The 20,586-nt window shown below is 41.6% G+C and overlaps 1 protein-coding gene across 5 annotated transcripts in view; it reads right to left on the bottom strand.

Annotated features, from left to right (window-relative positions):
* The window catches only part of MEIS1 (Meis homeobox 1), a 108,031-nt gene that overhangs the window by 4,899 nt on the left and 82,546 nt on the right, over positions 1-20,586 (bottom strand). For all 5 annotated transcript variants that reach the window (XM_048296111.1, XM_048296112.1, XM_048296114.1 and 2 more), the window contains exons 9-10: positions 18,293-18,369; positions 795-853 (exon numbers count right to left, since the gene is read on the bottom strand). In XM_048296111.1, the coding sequence (XP_048152068.1) occupies positions 795-853; positions 18,293-18,369 (136 nt within the window). The remainder of the gene's footprint in view (positions 1-794; positions 854-18,292; positions 18,370-20,586) is intronic.

Below are 20,586 nucleotides of genomic sequence, written 5' to 3'. Positions count from 1 at the left end.
TGTACTTGAAGAGGAAGTGTGGCCCAAAGGCATCTTGGACAACGATGGATTTGGAGTTTGGCAGTGAGACTCGGAAAACAAAACCGAATGGGAGTAACGGGCTATGATAATCCTTGATGGTAAATACCCCCCAGAGAGCTGTGAGCCAAGACCCCAAATAGAACCAACATATGAAAACTTCAGGTGTTTTGAAAAAATATAAATAAATACCCCCAAAGTAAACAGCAAATTCTCAGCAATCCCAAAAGAAGAGCTGAGGGACAAAAGGAGCCTGTACAAGCACCACTACCTGAACTGGAGGTTTTCACTGTACATTAAAAACCAGCTTCAGAAGTAAGCTGGCTTGGGTTATTAAAGCACATAAAGCTCTACCTCATTGAATGTCTTTGAACTTTACTGAGTCCCACAAGTGATTCTGACCCCTTTGCCCTTTTGACAGGTAATAAAGTTTACAGCAATTCCACACCAAGCCATGCACCAGGGAGTGGTCACAGGAGCAGAAAGAGCCGGGAAGGAAAACTGCAAACAACTACTGAAAAAATACAAGAATAATTGGGATAATGTACAGAAAGTCTGGTCACGGAGTGGATCATTTTAGTTTCCCTTTTTGAATTTTCAATGTATTTTTTTCCAAAATGATCAGTCATAACGAAAGAAAGCTGGTTGTATTTTAATTGTCTGTCACTCCCAGCATTCATTTCTCATTTATTTACCAGGTACTGGACCTCCTGGTGAATGGCTTGAGGATTGTTTTCGCCTGTGTGACTTGAATACAGCTACTATTGGGGACTTGCCTGCTCGATTGGACTGGTCTATCATGGGCTGAACTATCCTTCTTCTAGCATTAATAAACCTGCAAGAAAACAGAGAAAAGCAAATGGTTAGGGAAGGGATGTCTTCCACCCATCCCCAAGCCCTCTTGCCCTACTGTGGCGCTCTCCATCAGGCTGCACGGGGATGCAAATACTGCTAAACCTCTAACCCTGATGACCTTTGAGAGCACGAGCTTGGGGTTTCCAAGCTGATTTATGTTTGCCTGCTTTTTAGCACAGTCGGACACTTCCATTTCATCTTTTCATGGGGGAATTAGCTGAGTTTTCAGGAAACAATGCCAGCAACGCTCTTCTCAATACAGAATGGGGCACCAAAAAAACAAAAACGTGTGAAGCTGGTGAGATGCTCGTGAGGGCATCTGCTACCTCCCCCCTCATTAGTGTCATTTCTGCCTTATGTCCTCTAACTTCTTTTTCCAATTTTTTTCTTTATCAAAACCTGCCCCTACCTCTTGCAAACCTAATTCCCTTTTAATGCCCACTATTAAGATAATGAACTGTGATGGCAGAACCCCATCAAATGAGGGAACGTCTGGACTTTTATCACCGCTAAGTCACACTGCTGGGGACTTCAGAGCCATGCATTCCTCCTAGTCATTTCTTGGTGGGCTTTCTCCCCCCTCCCTCTCTTTATGCAAAGTCTGAGGGGGTCAAGGCGAGGTCATAGCTTTACAGTAATTGAATTTATAATCCTGTTTTCTCCAGCTAGGCCTGACCATTTACAGCAAACATCTTGTTAAACTGTAATTACTGGACTACTGAAAATTCCCCCCCAAACAATGAAAAGAAGATCTTTGGAAACAATAAAAAAAAGGAGGTAGAGTCATTTTTAAAAATAGCTATCTGCAGCCCCACTCTTGGTGTTTCTGTAGCTCTTCGCCTTAGTTAGTCCTGCAATGCTTATTTGGAAATATTCAAAATAATTTGGAACAAAACAGAAGAAGGAGAGAGATCACAAGTACCCTGGTCTCCCCATGGTGATGAAATCAGGAGGCTGGAAACCATGGCTGGGAACCTGTCTGAATGACGACCATTTGAAGAATCTCTCTTGAGGTTTCACTCAGCAGAAAGTTTACTTAAAATCCATTTGGAAAAAATCTCCATTGAGACTTAGTCACGGCAAAGCCGCAAAACCAGACTTTGCACTCTTCATAAGAGAGAAAAAGAATAATAAAAATATGTATGCCGCACCATTTACTAGTAAAGGAAGAAGTGTGAGTGTGGGCTAAACCACAGTACACTTTTAAAATGGGATAGGAAAGTCCACAAAGGAGTACTTGACGCTTGTTTTCATTGCCTCTGCTTGGGGTGGCTTAGCAGGAGCTCTCCTACCACAGAGATAAAGCCACCAGGATCTTTCCATGGGAATCAGCTCTGCCCACCCATTCGCCTACACCAGAGGGAAGAAGAATAGCAAACCACTGCCCCATGCTGTTTCTTTTGCCCTCATCAAAGACCAGCACAGTGACTTCAGACTCCTCCTATCTCCCATTCCCCACTGACACCCATTACCCAAACTCCTGCAAAAATTAATCAAGATGTTGAGTCTTTATCAAACCTGTCTTGAGGAAACGGGCTCAAAGGCACCAAACCCGGGTGCCAGTCTGGAAACCTTACACCTGAACTAGGTCATGTTTTGTCAGCAACAGTATTGGATCAATTTTTCTACACATTTCCAATAAACACCCCCTCTCGACTCCAGCAAACAGTGTTGCAAATCAGTTTATCATTATCTTGTACAAACCATGAAAATTAGAATCTTGTGAGCAGAAGGTTAGACTAATTCTCCTTTCTCATTATAAGCACAGGTGTAGCACAAACACCATGTGAAATAAGCAATTAAAAAAAACCCTGCTTTTTTTCCCCATTAGCTGCCTTAGCTCCATGACCAATTAGAAAATTGTTTAATATCTGTAATTTGCATTTGCAGAAAGCAATTTTCACAGTAACTCTTCGAAGTAAAACAACACCACAAAACCCTAGTGCCTCAGCAATTTCTTTTTGTGAGTCTGGTAAGGCTTTTGCTGTGTTTACTCCATCCTTCTGCCCCACTGCTAGGACCTGGTAGTGTGGCAGGAGGAAAGGAGTAGTGTGAGAGTGACTGGTCACCAAAATAACTTTTACCCCAGATAAGTGCTGAGCAACATTAGGCATGTAACAACCTCAACTTCACAACTTTTTCTTCCTTCTCCTCCAAACTACAAGCACTTTTAAGAGGGGGGTGGGGGTCTCAAAATAATAAGCTGTACTATATATAGTATTGTTTATATACTAATATACTAGAATAAACTATATATCTAGAGTTTACCAGTAATTACCCACAAGATGTGCCTATGGTAAAACATAATCTCACCTGTTTGCCCCATGCTATCATTTGGGCTATCTGCTTTAAGAACATTTTACACATAGGTACTTAACAGTTATCTTCTTCCTACGCATTCGTGTAAGTATTTTCTATAAGTAGCAATTCTGCCAAACAGCTCAATGTTTGGATGTCTTTGGGGGGAATTCAGACACAAGAACATTTTCCTTCTGGGCAAAGTAATAAAATGACATTCTCGCTCCTCCCACTAGAAGTCAAACAGAGGTCAGCTCCCCATCCTTGTATCTGTTTAAATAAACTGGTCCAGCTGTTTGTTTCCAGGATGCCCTTTAACCTTCTGTCCCATCCTCCCTGCCTTTGTAACACAACGCTTTACTTTGCATTATAGTAGACTCCAAACCACTATGCATTTAAAAAAAAAAAAAAGAAAAAAAAAGAAGAAAGTATTCACTTTCAAGTTTCTTCCTGCATCCCAAACCTGGAATTTGTAAGAACCTATCAGATTAAAACAATTAATGTAGCTTGCCTTGAGACAGCACAATGCAGTGCTGTGATGTTTATAAATCACATTTGAGAACTCTTTGCAAGCAAAACTGCGAATTAACTGTTGCTGCAGAAATATACGGGCATGTGGTTAATTTCTTCATATTCTCAGTTTTTTTCTTTGAGAGAAGGGCCAGGATCTTTTGATCACTCTTTGAATTTGCAAAGTGCCAAGCTGATTTGAACATCAGCAAAAATGATGGAACAGAAAAGCTAACAGGAAAAATCTCCCTTCCCCTTTTTCCAAATGCTCATATTCACCTATCTTAAGAGAAAGAAAGTCTATATCACTCCAGTCTTTAAAAATTCAGAGTAATCAGGACCTAAAAAAGATATTGCATACTAACTGCTAATGAAATGGAGTATTATCAAAATACAATTTAGCATAAAACTTAAGACAGATGTATAACCTTACTCACGTGAGTAAAGACCCAATAGGGCTCAAAGGCTTGCATAAAGTATTTTTCCCCACACCGGTGCTCTGTGTTGTGGTACCTTTGCTCTGATGAGGAAGGGATTTTTGGTTTGAGTTTTTTGCCTCAAAAGAGTAGGATCAATAATGGCACAACAACATAATATCCCTCAGTGTACAAGTTGCACTCAGCAAAGTGATGCCTTGGGCTGGGTGGTTTTTTTTTCCTTCCTCCTTTTTTATCTTGTAAGGGGAAGGATCTGGCATGGAGAAAACATTTGAACAGTTGGGCAAACACAGAAGTTTGAAGTATTTTCTATTTTTTTCAAGTTAGCTTTTCCTTGTTCTTTTCAGACACATGGGATTGCACTTTCTGCCGTGTCCCAAAAAGCAAGAAAAACCCAGCAATTCCACCTGCATAACCCTAAAGAGGAGGAGGAAACCCTCTTTTCTCCCATTTGCATTTTACTAGGATATTTTCTCTTAGGCTTCTCGCCTGAGGTCTGTCTCCAGAGGTCACGGGCAGACTCCCTGGTTGGTGCATCGCTGGTCCCACGGGTAAGCTCCAGCCCCAGCCCTGGGGATGCAGCAATCTGCCTCTGCACTCTGACCTTCAGCTTGGCCGCCCTTGCTGCCACGCACAAGTTTTGTTTCTTCTCAGCAAGAGGCTGCATGGCTGGTGATGACAAAAGACTTATTTTAGCTGGAAATTGGCTACAATAATAGCAGCCAGAGAGCAAGAAGTTTCAGAGGGTCACCAAACCCTCCAAAAGGCACAGCTCGCTAAGGCTCAGGTTACAGCCCGAGTGACATTTTCCGCACAGATCTGTTCTTTCTCCCTTCCCCTTGTATTTCACTTCTGTTGAGTGAATAAAACAAGACCTTCCTCTGCTGTCACGAATTTCCAAAGTCACCTTTGCTCAAGAATCGACAGAGCGATTGTGGGGACTTCCAATTTGCAGTCTTTGAATGAAATTTTCCAGGACCAGCTGTCTGAAAGGAGATGCTGAGACTTTGCGGTCTACTGAATTTTTCTCTGCCCCCAGCCCTCCAAAATGAGGAGAATTTCGCACCATTACTGACTTCTGCTACTCGGAGTCACAGGCTGCTCCCTCTCAATATTGTCCCAAAGCGCTGCATGCCAGAAATCTGTGTCTCACTAGCAGAGCCAAGAAATTCCTGAAAATCTCTCTGCCTCATTTTCTCCTTGAGCTCCTCCTAGCAAACCAGGCGTAAGGAGAATGAGAAAGCCCACATTACCTACAAACCCCAGTGCTAAAACCTCTCATACCCCTCCGAAAAAAACCAGTATCCCTCTTGACAACAAACAAATCATAATTTTTATAACAGATCCCGAAGTAAACATAGCACTTCAAACTGGCAAATAATTTACTTGTAAAACCAGTTGCACTCTGTGGGATCCTTCATTTATACAGCAGCAAAACAACATTCTCTATTCAGCACTTAATTCCTCAACGCTTAACAGGTTTATCTCTAATAAAACCAATTTAAATGGAAAGTGTGCTATAAACCAAGATTATTACACTTCAGTAACTGCTTTATTCCTTATTTTAACATATTTTCATTTTTTTCTCTGTGTTTGTTTTCCAGAGATTTTTAAGAGTCAGTTAAAGAAAAGAAAAAAAACATACCAACACAGAAATTATTTCACCGAATACTTTCAAATGTTTTAAAAACAGCCTTGAAAATAGCAAGCTGCCTCTGTAATTATGAACAGAAAAAATAACTGCAGACTTTCAAATGGTAATCACATCTCCCCATCCCTAAAATGAGAAATAAATGTTAAAAGAGTGCTTACTGCTGTTATTAGAAAGTTCTGATCCTGAAGTCAGTTAGTGAGCTTAATGACCCGTAACTACCAGTCATTAGCAATCCATGCTCTCTGTACTCCCTTTATTTGTAAAGAAAAAAAAATCCAAGACACTCAAGAAACTTCGTTCAATTTAAAGTCAAACCTCATGAAATCATGTTTGGCAACTTTTCTTGGTTTCTCCTCCTCCTCTAAACCAAAGACAGTTCAGGACTGCAATACATCATTTACAACACTAAATGGAGGTAGGGAGGGAAGAGAGTACAAGGGCTGCTAACCACCCACTCCAGACACGTAACATTGGAATACACTCCAAATGCAGAGGGCCCATCCATCAGGAGCATCAGAAAGGTCCCCTGCAAGTTCTCTTCTTCCTCCCTCCTCTGCTGGCACAGCACCAGTGCCAGGGACTGCACTGGTGGTTGAGGGGTGTCACAAGACAATATTGGAGAGTGAATTAAATAAAATACTATGCAAAAACTAGTGATGAAAAACCACTAATTAGCTGACAAATTTGATGTAAAGCACTAATGAAAGCCATGTGTGGTTCTGCAATTTAGTTTTAAAAATAGCTTCTGACTTCAAGCATTACTATGTGACCCCACCAATGGATTCATGTTGTGCATTCAGAAAAGTTGCTTTCAAGCAGGAGAGTGCTATCGAATCTCTCCCCAAGCCAAGTCTGCTAATGCAGAGAGCATATCGACGGCAAAAATAGAAAGCAGAGAGATGAGATCAGGTATGTGCTCCTTGTAAGAGAGCTGGCTATGCACTACATTTTGGCTGGCCCAGCACGCACCAGCTCTACCTTTGGCCACCTCCTCTTCTCCCTAGCCCTTAAGCTTGGGAGCCTTCCCCTCTTGCTCCATATCATACTTCTCAAATCACTGCTAGACACATCCTGCCTCCAAATAAAAAGACTGTATTTTGGGGAGCACCAGCTCATGAGAGGATCATAGAATCCTAGAATGGTTTGAGTTGGAAGGTTCTTTGGAGAACCTTCCATCTAGTTCTAAACTCCCCTGCCATGGGCAGGGACACCTTTCACTAGACCAGGTTGCTCCAAGCCCCATCTAAGCTGGCCTTGAACACTTCCAGGGATGGGGCATTGCTTCTCTGGGCAACTGTTACAGTGCCTCACCACCCTCACAGGGAAGAATTTCTCCCTAATATCTAATCTAACCCTACCCTTTGTCAATTTAAAGCCACCCCCTTTGTCCTACCAGTACCAGCCCCATGGGACAAAATGCAGGCATGGTGACTGCCTTGGGGTAGCAGTGAGCCTGGTGGTGGCCTGTCCTCTGGACACAGAAGGGATGGTTGGTGGCTTTCTATTGAGCTGGGACCCACAAGCTCCTGGCCCAAATGCTCCATCTCTCCCCAGGGCTCATGGCTGTGGCTGCTTGATGAGTCTTTCTAGAAGAAAGCTGGGTAGCAGCCAATTCCAGTCTTGCAAAATTTTGCCTGTTCCCCAAAAGGATGGAGCTAAACCCCATTTCTATTTATTTGGCAGGTTCTGAATGAAAATTTTGCTGGGGAGGAGTGAAGAGCCATTGTGCCCGGGGAAGGGGTCCCTGGAGATATGCCTCCCTGCTCTGCCCATCTCCTGTGCTCTTCTACATCACAGGTGAGCTGCTGTTGGCCTTTCTGATATGCTCTCCTTCTTCTCCTCCTTCCCTCCCATCCACATACTCCCCTTAGAAAATCTTAGCCAACATGGAACACTTCCAGTGAAAATTCTGATCCAGGCATCTCCCTGACGATGCCAGGGAGTCAGAGCAGTGTTGCAGGTCTTGGCTGCACTGGGGAGAACTCCCAGCAACCTCCTTCCCTGACACCACAATTCCCTCTGGGTGCAAAGCAGATGTAAACTCGCCCTCAGCAGCCAGATGATGTAAGGGGAAATCTTTACATGGCAAAGCGCCAGCGGAGCTGACCTCCTGTCTCTTCCCTGCTCCTAAATCCCAGCGCAGCTGTACTTTGCTGATCTCCATGTGCCACAATTAGCCTTTAAGGAATATGGCAAGGATTCATGTAGTAGAGCAGCACTAAGGCTGCTCTAGCTCCTGCCTGGGACAGCACTGGCCCCCACAAGCACCATGGTTGGGAATACAACACGCTAGCAGACAAAATCTTGCCTCCCACAAAAACACTTGTAATAGAGGGTGGGCAGGCTCTTTGAGAGCTTTGAGAGCAGCCCAGGCTGAGATGCACATCTCCCAGCTGAGTGTTTTCTCACAGCTCTGAGAAGGGCTTGAACATCAACTTCCCATCTGATCCTTCAGGAGAGTTTCTCCGGACTCAGTAATTTGGGTCCTGATCTGGTACATGCCAGCAGTGCAACCCAGCAGCTTTTCTTCAGCAGATCATGTCAAACCAACAACCCAAGCCCCATTTGATGGCAGGGATTAAGCTGGGAATGGGTGAGAGCTGATAGCAAAATACTGGCTATTTCTCTGAAAACACTCCTCCCTATTTCAGCAATTTAATGTCCTCGATCTACTCAGCATAACCTCTTTTTTAGGGGAATGTAGAGCTTGTGAGAAGTGCCTGCATGATCTCTGAGCTTCCATACATCAAATTGTGAGCCTTGTCCAAACAGCTTCTCTGTTCCCTTCTGCCCCACCCCACATACAACATGGGAGTTGGAAGTTGTGCCTTGTCCTCCAGCCCAAGCAAAAGAAGAGAGGCTGCTCCCACATCTGGCTGCTGGTTCAAATATGTTCCCATTCACTGAAGGGTGTGAGAAATGACCTGCCTATACTCCTGGATGAATCCCTTCATCCTCCTCATCTCCAAAAGGCAATGAAGGAGTATGGAGTAACTCCACACCCAGTCACCCCACACCAGCTCCCTCAGACGGCAAAAAAGGCGAAGCAAGCCCAGGGTGGCCAAACCAAAACCATCGACTGGTGTCTTTGGGAGAAAACACTCTCAGAGCCCCCAAAGAGAAAATATACTGAAGTTCTGCATGGGACCTGTGTTTTGCACATGAAATAGGCTTTGACATCATTCTGGTCTATACCCCAAGACACTGGTTTGGGGTGTTGAGGGAAGCTTTATTCCTGCGGTTGTGTCTTCCCCACCACAATCAAGACAACAAATACAGGCACATTGATGCATTTTGTGTGATGTGGGCACCTGAAAAACTGGTTTGAATTCTTTTTTCCTTTTTTTTTTTCTCTCCCCAGAAACCACAAAAGAGACAACTCTGAGTCACGGCCAACCTGAAAAACAACCCCACACTTCTGAACAAACTCTCCATGCCCCAAGACATCCCACTTCAAAACATTGTTTTCCAACCACTACTAATAGCCTACTTTGTAATCTACTTTATCTAAACATAATTTCCCATTAAGTGAAGTGATTCATTTTGCTTATAATCCTACTACTGACAGCATCATATTCAGGGCAGAAGAAAAGACACATTCAGAAAACAACATCAACAAAAGACACACAGGGAAGTCAGAGGAATGTTGAAGATTAAAAGAATTTGTGAGACCAGGGGACAGAGAAAGCTTAGGGATCAGCCCTCAGATGGTACAAACCACCTTTATAACCCAGGTGGGAAGTCAGACATCTCTGGGATAAATCTGAATTTAAAAGAAGCTATTAGTATCGAGTTTTATCCTTAGCCAAAAAAGACACAAGGACTACAGTGCCTGGGCAAGGGAAAAAAAAAATAACCCATGAAACTGTTACATGACCTAGATTTCATTGAACAACTGTGGAAGCAATATTTTTTCAGCATCTGCTGCCATTTCTTTTGTTTTTGAAAAGTCAAAGAAAAGGCAGAATCCTGCTTGGTGCTAATGCTGGTGTAGCCAGCCATGCATCACATACACCGAAATCATTCCAGGGCAGGCAGGACAAAACACACACCCTCGAAAGCACGTCCTCACCCTGCCCCTCTGTCTGTGTCTCACTTTTGAGAAGAGAAAATTGATTTAACCAAGAAAAAGGCAACATTTGCCCCATTTTTACTATTTCAGGCTGAGTTTTGAACCAGGCAGTTTGTTTTATGCAGGTGCAGCCCGGAGCAAGCATCTGATTTAAGAGTGAGAGAGGGTCTCTGAGGGCACCTTTCTCCATGTGTTGGTGTTACAGTTCGTGACGGTTAATCACTCTACACCAATCTCAGCAACTGTTGACACAAAATAGGTGGAGATCAGGTCTGTGCAAGCACAAAATACCAGAAAGGCAAACTATATGTAAACACACTTCAGATAGCTATGACAAAAGTAGACCAAAGCCTGACTTGCAAAGCAATGACAAGCCATTACTCTCCCCTTTTGTCTTTTTTTTCTTTTCATATATTGAGGGCATGTAATTTTTTTTTTTTTTTAATATATACCAAGGATATCTCTTGCACTAAAAAGAAACCAAGGCCTGAGAACTGTATGTACAGAGACAATGCAAAGCTCTCCCCTTGCTTCCAGCGCAGCATTTCCACAATACAATAGTGTCCTGAACAGGCACTTTTTTAAAGCCAAACTCTAGTTTTGAGATGGTGCACACCTGAATCTCAATATTTTTAAAAAGGAAGTATCAAGCAAAGCATTCTGACCCCTACCCTGATCCTGCAGAGCAAAGCTAGAGCAGGAGAGGAGAAAAGAGCAAGTGGCAAATGCTTGCATGGTGCTATTACATTTTATTTCCCTGGCACCTGACATCGCATTCATTACAGACCATTAATGCACCAACTAAAAAAAAGTTTCTTGAGTACAAGACCACTCCAGAAGAGGGAAAAGAGGTTTTTTCTTGGTTGCACATTAACCTTTTGCTAGTCAGGACTACTGGCAGGTAAACTCTGTTCACACTGTGCAATGCTCTGCAGCGGGAACCAACCTTACTTCCTCTCAAAAAAGCATCTATGTGACTAAAATAATACCAAGTTTTGGGTTTCTTTTTTTGCCAAGTGCTCAGGGTGTCACTAATTAGTCTTTTAGCTTGGGCAAAATGATTCCACATTTGCTTTTGAAATAAATGGTATTTCCTTTGCTCGTTTTTCCCAGTCTGAACCCAGGGGCTGTCAGAACCCAGGGGCTGTCAGAGCAATGGTTAGAAACATCTTTCCTTGGTGTTCCTGAATGGGATGACCCTTGTTTTGGGGCAGTTTGGGGGCTGTGGAGACTGACAAGGCTGGACTGCACAAGAAACCCAGGGTCTATTAGGTCTCCATCTTCTCCTCCACCTGAAGTCCTGGAGGCCAAGGGGAGCATTTCCCCAAGTAAACTCTTTACTCACCTCCTCTGAGCACCTGAACCCTTTGGAAAACACCCATGTGCTGTGCCAAAAACTGTATCACTACTCCTTAAACCCATTCAACAAACCCAAATCCCACATTTGAACCACTGTGCTGTACTTTTAAATGGCTTTACTGAACTAAAAAAGGAAATTCCAGCCTAAAATCCGGTGATCCGACAGTACCTGATGGCTCTACATTCACAGCTCTTCCCCCTGTAAGCTATTTGCTCAGCTTTTCTAATAATACCTTGACTGCCTGGCAGCTCTCCAGGGCTGTCTAAGGCAATATGCAAGCTAAACATTTTTTCATCTGATTTCAATATTTTCTTATGAGTAACTATACAGGATTTTACCTAGTGAGTATTCCTGATTGCTGTAATTTAAGAACAGAGAAATAGACTACAGATGTAATATTATTATTACAATTGGCATTCAAGGTGAAAGGCATAACAATTAGCTAAGACTTAGTGAAAACATAAATGTAAAAATCTGCTTGAAAAATCCGGCACATGGTACGTTTAGAACAGCTAATTTACCGCACACATTCTGAAGTGCTCAAACAATGTAACAATTCACCTAGCAAGATACTTTTAAAAATAGTTTTCTTGGTGTTTTGTGGGCGTTTTCTTGGAGGGGGATGATTTTCATACACTAAACACCTACTGTCTTATTCTCTGGAATATCAAACAAAATGTATTTGTTACACACAAAACATATATTCTTTCTTATTCCAATTTTTCCTGCTTTTGCATGTATTCTCATTAACACAACAGTGTTTAAATAAAAACTGTATACATATTCTTAAATCACACAGAGAAGAAAAGTAAATTGTCTCCAAAATCTGATGGTTAAGTTCGTATTGCTGAAGTTGAGAGGATAATTTCTGAATGTTTTAACATTTACAAGTAAATAAGTACTTGTATTTACTATATCTGATTACTGAGAAAAGTATTTGTTATGTTCTTACACAGATTCAAATTGCATCTTGACCTTTTCTCATTTAATCTGTTTACTGCAACAAAAGCAGTAATAGATACATCTGAAAATAAGCAGATATTTTATTCTCCAAGGACTAAAAACCCCTGCGTGTGATGTGCTCAGCAAACCAAGCATCTTCCCTATTTATTGTAGTCCACAATTTGGTAGGCAGTAGGGGTGAAAATCCAACGCTGCATATACTACCAGCACCTGCTTTTGCTATGCTCCCTCCCTGCTGGCCTCCTCCCCCACTTACACTCTAAAAATAGTGCTTAAGTGGGACTAAAGTGGTGCACTGGTCATGTGCTGGCCTTTTGCTCAGGGTGAATATCACCCTCCATGAAGGAATTGAGCAAAGATGATGTCTACGCTAAATGCCCAGCCTCAGGAAGGAGCTGTTCCATCCCCTCCAGGGGGCTGGAATGGGGCTAAACACGTGAGAAACACCAAACAACATGATCAGTTGGATCTGGGGGTGTTTGGGTGTGCTTCAGATGCACCAAACACCTGGCATGCTATGATATAAAAACCACAGTGGGAAAAGAGGGGCCTGGGACTCTTTCCCAAAAGGTGGAGAGTTGTGCAGCCATTCCTCTTTCCCCTGTCCCTTTGTGGAGGGGCAGGCAGGGGCTTTCTGCATCTGCCCCATCTGCATCTGGTCCCATCTGCACCTCTCCATCTGCATCTCCCAATCTGCATTCCCCCATCTGCTCCATCCGTAACCCCACCATCTGCAAGCCAGGACGAGCAGATGGAAAGGACACCCTTCACAGTGGTGCTCCCCATTCATCACTGGGTTCTGGGGAGCACTCCCCTGTGAGAAGTGCAGAATCCTCCTGTCCCCACCATGCCACCCTGCCTGCCCATGCCATGGCAAAGCGCTTCTTCCCCTGCCCCATGCAACTACTGCAGCAAAGCTCTACCACTAGTCTTACCCACAAGCAAAGAAATGGAGGCAGAAGGAAATTTCCTGCTGGAGGAAAGTTGTGAGGGGACTAAAAGAGTAATAAATTATTTCTGTGTGTCTATGCCCTGAGCTGGCAGCGCTACATACAGGAAGGTGCTCAGGTCTTCCTATCCCAAGTCCATCTCTGATTTTCCACACTCATCTTGGGGCTGGTCTTGGAGCCCTTTTGAAATGTCTTTCTTACAAAGTTTCAGTAAAATCCATTTCATCTGACTCCAAGAGTAAGATTAGGGAAATTCTTTCATTACATTATTTGATAATTTTTTTCCAATATGTTTGGTTGGGATTTCTTTGGAGGTTTTTTTCAAGCCTAGGAAATTATATACAAAACTCACATTTAAAGAAGCCAAGACCATAAAATCAAGAACTCAGGACTTAGGACACTGTATTACTAGAGTTTCTTGCACCCTAGTCTTTAATGCACTTCCTTACAGTTCAGTTACCAGCTCATGCTACCATTTTCGATATGGCTCAATGCCTCAAGCATCCCAATGACAATTATGTCTGTTAAAAGAACAAGCCAGGGCATTATAAAATAAAAAAGTCTATTTCTACAGGAAATAAACTTTGACAAAGTTGAATGACTAAGGCAGGAAGAAAAGCAAGCCAGTCCTGGTTCCTACAGCCAAATGCTACACTGGAGAAGAAGATTCAGCTCTGCTGCTTCCTTGGACTTCTTGAGAGCTACTGAGTAAGTCATTGAACCCAAACCTTTCACCGTAAGTTACTGATTTCTCACATCTCTCCTCCATTCCCAACAGTGGACATTGGCAATGTAAGACACCAAGGCACTCAAAACTTGGAGTTTCCACGAAATAGGAAGTTTCAATGATCGTTGGACTCTACATGCAAATAAATTGCTGTAATTTTGAGTCACCTCAAAGTCCCAGACCAACCCAAAACTTATGACTGTGCTGGACCTGGACCTCTCTGAGCCTCACTTCTTCTCCTGTGAACCAGGACAACACTTTTCTTTCTCTTTGCAGGGGAATTGCAAAAATACCATGCAGACCCACAACCTTGTATGCATATATAAGCACATGGAGGTCAGGGAAGGACTTGGGTATTACAGCAGTAAGTGCCACAGGAAAGCCCAGCAGTAATTATTAATTCTATCTTCAAGCATGGTTTGAATACAGCTCAACAAACGAAGCACGGAAGAATGAGGGCAAGATAAAATATTGACTAGCTGCTCCAGCATTGTCTAGGCTGTGCCCCAGATAGCACAAGGGCATTTTGAAAAAAGCAGAATGGAAACACCTAATAAAGGCTGGAGCTTTAAGGATTTTAATTCTCAATTTTTTTTTTTAAGGATCGTTTTAATGCAGTTGGATGCAACACTATTTAGAGAGACAGTCACATACAGACATACACATGTAAGGAGGTTATATAGGCACATTGTTCTACAAGTATACAAACATCTATCTGTGTGCACCAAGACCTTTCTAAAACATAAACAAGTGTCTGACACCTAACACAGCCCTTGATTAGAATTGCTCTCTCTTCTTCATAGACTACTACCAGTAATTATTTACCATTAGTTCTTAATGGGAAGGGATTCATTTGGAATGTAGTAAACAAGAAAACTGTATAGATTGTTCAATATAGCCTGACTGGCTCTCAGCTGAGGTAAGAAGTGATTGGATCACACCTCCTGGATATTTCAATTCATTGTTTTTATCACCCGGGAAAAGCACCTTATTAACCTGTACCTGGTCAGGTCTCTACCACGTCCACATAGGCATCACACAAGTGCCCCTTCTAGTTCGTGTTACCGAGCCTGGAACTCTAAACTGCCATGGGGTCAAACAACTGATAGCACAGAGACCTGAATGGTTCATTTAGACTAACGGCATTTGAACTCTGCTATCTTCATACCTTCCACAGATTTATTTTTATTTTGCAACAGGGTAAGGGCTCCCTCTTCCCACAACAGAAACATCCAACTGAGGCAAAAAGATGGTCCTAGAAGGCAATGCTGGTGATTCACAGGCGAAGGTGTCATGGGGGGGAAAAAAACAAGGGAAAAATCCTTTGTGTGGATTATTTCTTTACTTCAAGAAAAATAAAACTACCCCAGGAAAAGGGTTATGGTAAAGGGACTGTGGTATTTTTAAAGGCATGTGAGCGTCCATGGATATATTTTCTGGCACATCTCACATCACCACCCCATTCCTGCGACTCCTCCACCATCAATAGGAGTTATGCGCATGAGCCTGGGGAGCCCCAACACCAGGGCAGTCCATATGTGAAAATCCACATTTTTTTTGTTAGAGCAGAGAACTGAAGTATGCAACCAGCACATACTGAAAAGGCATTCAAAATATGACCAAAAAAATTGTTTAAATGCTTTCAATCTGCAGAAAACAAACGCTCTCTTCACTGACTGGTCTGTGGCAAACTCCTAAATCCAGCCAGAAAATCCAGAATTCCCAGTCTGGGCTAACGACCATGCTACCAGACATGAGTTTATGTTTTTCATGCACATTTCATGTATTCCCACACGCTGTGTTGCTGCCAATAATTTATGACTGATCTGCACCCAGCCTGCCCTTCAGCATTTTATTTAATCTCTGCAACAGTGATTTACAATGACTCATCATTAATACAAAAATGTACATGTGTGTTAACAAGTTTGGAAGAATCTAAGGAGGAAGGCAAATTTTTTTTTGTGAGTTGTGGCTGAATGACTTATGAGCCTGCTTAAGAAAGGCAAAACTAACCAGAAATTATATGTTAGCTCTTCCCTGCAGCAAAACATTTAGGTACGAAGAGTTTCTTCTGCACATTGCCTTAGAAGAAAAGAGATCCAGCAAAAGGTTTGAGAAGGTTGCCCTCAGGATTTGGGAGGGGATGAGTAGCTCATTGGTCACCTCATGGCTGGGTATTCCCCGTGCAACCTGCACACTCAGCAACAGCTTCACAGTCTCCTTGTTCCTTAGCATGCATTACAAAAAGCCAGGGCTGAATTGCCATATTTTGGCATCTCTGCCCACCACCTGTGATTTAAGAAAGTCTCACTGCCTCTATAGTGTTAAATCCTTGTGCCTCTGGGGAGAGAAGGGGAATTGTCTCAATAATTTATACAATTGTAACACCACAGCAGAATCACTAAACTAGCTCAAGCAGAGGAAGCCTGCCCTACATCCACAAGACTTCAGTTATAATGTATTTTGACCTCCTTTTTTTTTTTTTCCTTGCACATAAGGAACTTTTAAGAACACACCTGACACAAAGCCAAAGTAAAAACTCCTCATATTCGAGGTGAGATGGGTACTGAAAAACACCCTGGAAAGAAAACTGAAAGAAAACCTACTGAAAGTCACTCTGGAGAAATTCCACCAACTTTAGCTGAACTCATCCTATGTTCATCATCTTGAAAAATTTCTTTTGATGGACCATCCCAAACTGGCACATTTGTCCATGCTCCATGTCCTGTGCTCCCAGACCCTGCAGGAGCAACACACCCTTACTCCACCCCATTGTTAAACAAGACCCTGATGAATACACGCAGCTTCTTAGTGGGCCAAAGCACCCATCGTTAAACCGAAGGACCACCATATAAATTAGGGTAGCACCTGGATGAAGGCTGGAGGATGTAAAGTTGAAGCAAACGCTAATTTTTTCCGGCTGAGCCAAAATACAGTGGGTTACACTACCTTATGACACGTAAATTTTATGTTTTGTGCCTTTTAATCCTCCATTTTAAAGTAAGCATGTTGGAAGCGTACTTCACATACACTAAGTATTTGGTATTTTCCTTTTTTCAGCATCTTAAAGGGCTTCAAAAAATTGATCTCCCAGGGCTGCTGTGGGGTCACAGAAATTGATAACCCTTACAAGCTATGCTTATGTGAGCCCGCCTGTGTCTCCCAGATAGTGCACTTTGTAAATTAATCCTCCAAAGGCAAATATATTGTAAGTAGCTTGTTATCTCTAAAGTACTAAATTGAAGAATACATGGGATTATATTGACAGAAATTACATTTTCTGTAATGGGGTTTAATATATCTGAAATCTCTCCCATAGGCTCCTACTCTCTCTAAGAGAGGAGGGTTTGTTAATGTAGGTGCAATGGACATCAAGACCAAATTTATTCACTAAAATGGATTAGGCCATGTAATCAGAGCTTCAGTAATATTAATCTCTGACACTTATTGAACGGGGAAAAAAAAAACCAACTTTTGTCTGCAAACTGGCATTCCTCCCTCCCTTTTCCCCAGCAGGCTTGCTGTTTGCCTTGGCCATTTTCTGGGTATTACTTCAAAGAGGATAAGGTTTCCCATCATAAACACTAATCTAAAAATATTAGGACAATTAATTAGATACACTTAGTTTTACAAGGTATTAGATTGCAATACACTTCAAATATGACACTTGTTCCAGGATAGTGGGAGGAACCCACATTTTGATGCAGGGTAATAAATAAATAAAGGGTAATAAATCAAACATTTTTTTAAAGAGGTTTGCTGCTGTACGATAGTTAAATCACGAGTAATTTTCACTGGTTACCTTCACCACACCCCGAACAGTTAGCAGCTGCAGAAACAGCACAGATCCTGACTTCCTTCAAATGAATCACTACTATTAACAGAGCAGGGGCTCCACCAACCCTTAGCTGGAACAAATAAATAAAATTGCTCCACACTATACTTGAGCAGCAAAGAACCAGATTGTCCTCAAAGTTCATTCATAAACTGGATTTTTAAAACAAACTGATAAAGAGATACAAAGATGTCAGTCAAAAGAAAAACCCCTCTAACAACACTATAAAAAGCATGACAGCAGCCCCAAATAACAACATGCTCAGCAGAAATGGGGCCATTTGGCCCTTTTTTGCCCCCAACATCTGAACCTCTTCTAAGACCAATGTTCTGCAATGGATGTACCTTCCTGTTGAAGAACAGGCATCCTCAGCCAGAAAGAGGACTGGTATCAAATGTGAATACACTGAGATCTGCCCAAATGATGAGAGAATAGAATACAGTGGCAAACCTCATACTTTCTACACATGAAACCACTCACCTGGTTATACCCCTTTTGTATCAATAAAATGTTGGGGAGGGGAACAACAAGGGCAAGGTGTGTCCCCAAAACCACAAAGGAATAGCCAGAGGTTGCCAGTGGCAATATAGAAACACTAAGGAAAATTACTTACCAATTGTTCACTTGAAGTATAGTGAGCCCTGTGTCTTGTGCCAACTGCTTTTTCTGCTCTTCTGAAGGGTAAGGGTGCTATAAGACACCAAAATAAATACAAACATTTAAAACAATGTGCTTTTTTGGCCTACTTTTTATTTTAAATTAAAAAAAAAACCAAACTCCCACCCAATCCAACCCAAAACAGAAGCGTGACATCTATTATTGAAAGGTGAAAATGCTGAGGTGTGTCACTCTTTTATAATTATTAATGGGCTACTACATCACCTAATTAATGGCACTAAAAGACAAGCCAATTATAAAGATTAGTGAAGTGGAGAAATAACTGCTTAGGATACTGACAGTACCTTGATACTTGAGAAGGATATTTGTTGCATTAGCTGAAAATTTTTTGTACTTGTCTCAAATGACCGATTAGAGTCAAATAATCTATTTTTTTTTCTGTTTTTAAAAGAACAACAAAGAATGTGATAAAGCACTTCTCTGTAAAACTAAAACACACTGATGTTTTCTGAGATAGTGAAGGCAAAACTTGCCAGTGCCTCAAAATAATTTGCAAATAAGATCAGAATCCCGAACATAAACAAATGCCTGTGTTTTGAACACAGGCCAACGCAAGGTCAACAATCAGCACATTTTTGCCTGACATTAACATAGCTGTGCTGTGGTAATCCTAAGAGACAGAAAAGAAATACTCCTTTAATTGAAGATAATGTTATAATTCAATCATAAGTTTCTTGTGAGAACTTGATTTGCTTTCTGAGAAAATTTGCTTCTGCATGAATACAGATTGCTTAATAAATCAACAGCAAAAACCACAACCAAGTCTGAAATGTAGAAATATCATTTCTGTCCTTCCCATCTATGCAAAAATGCCACTGCCCCAAAAGGAAATGGCCAAATACTGCAAATGTAACAGTTTCAAGGAAAAGTCCTGTTTTGAGGATCTGGTTGGGCTCCTAACCTGGATGCCCAAGTCTCAGTACATATCTGATTCAGACCTGGACTGGTGCAAGGTGCTTAATAGCATTTCAATAAAGACCATTTGATATAACTGGTTAGTCCTATCCCAACACCATTTAGCAGTTGATTGTCACAAAGTATTTGCTGTTACACATTCATCCTTTTTTTCCCCCCTAAATATTCCCTTATTCTCTGGATGCATTCTTCACTGTAATATTACATGAGGCATAAACTGAAACCTTGTAAACCATAAGAATTTAAAACCTCATAAAATTCCACAATCTTATTGGTATTATAGCTATTTAGCAGATTTTATATATTCTTGTAAACAGCATAGTCTGACTTCTCATGGCTATGTTACATGCAAGTATCACCTCACATTATCAAATAGGGATTTTTGTTGTAACTCCAGCAACTTCTCTTAACTTACTACATCTATTTCAAAGCCCATCACCATGGCCACCAGCTTCATAAGAGACTTCTTATCTCTTTTTCACCCAAAAATGTTGAGGAATTTTCAGTTCTTTTAAAAACACTGTTTTCTTGACAGGAAGCCCAGAGATGACCTGCATACCTGTAAACCATCCCTTGTACTTTCTGTGTGTACATGAAACAGCTCCAGAATTGTAAAGTGAAAAACAGAGGGAAGGGGATTTGACTTCTTTTTTATGGGTAATTTGCATTTTACACGTGCAAAAATCTAGCATGTATTTGACCTGCCTTCTACACACATTCATCCACAACTGTCATACTTATGTCCATCTATCTGAACACAACAGTTTGCTTCCCTTCAACAAAAAACCCCATACACTACAGACATGATTTGTAACATTTTCATCTTTACAGCTTACTTCTCATTTCATTACTTTGCTATCAAGCGAGGACAGAATTAGTCTTTTTTTTCTTATTTTGCTTTGCCACCTTACATGTGATCTAATTTTAAGTAATTGAACAAACTGTATCTAATTTCATGCAGCAAGCAATAATTACTAGACGGCCTCTAGCTATTGGAATTGAGAACTCTGTCTCCATTAAGCAATTTTCAATTGTTCTGGACATTTTTTTTTAAATAGACAAGACTGGATAAAATTAGCCATCAGAATAATATTGTCACTGTAAAAATAATTGCTTTAAAAGTCCCAAACTACAAATTCCTCAAATCGTGGTATGTCTAAGGTCATCTGATTTTTTTTTTCGTATCCTAGTACTGCATAAACTTTTAATTTCATGATAAATCTGTAATTGCCATAATCACATGACAGCCTGTGATTTCACACAGCTAATCCCTCTTAGCTAAAGGGTCACGATGTTGCAGGCTTTTTAACTATG

Source organism: Corvus hawaiiensis, chromosome 3 (assembly GCF_020740725.1).
Source record: "Corvus hawaiiensis isolate bCorHaw1 chromosome 3, bCorHaw1.pri.cur, whole genome shotgun sequence".
NCBI lineage: Eukaryota > Metazoa > Chordata > Aves > Passeriformes > Corvidae > Corvus > Corvus hawaiiensis.
This window is presented reverse-complemented; position numbering and strand designations above follow the sequence as displayed.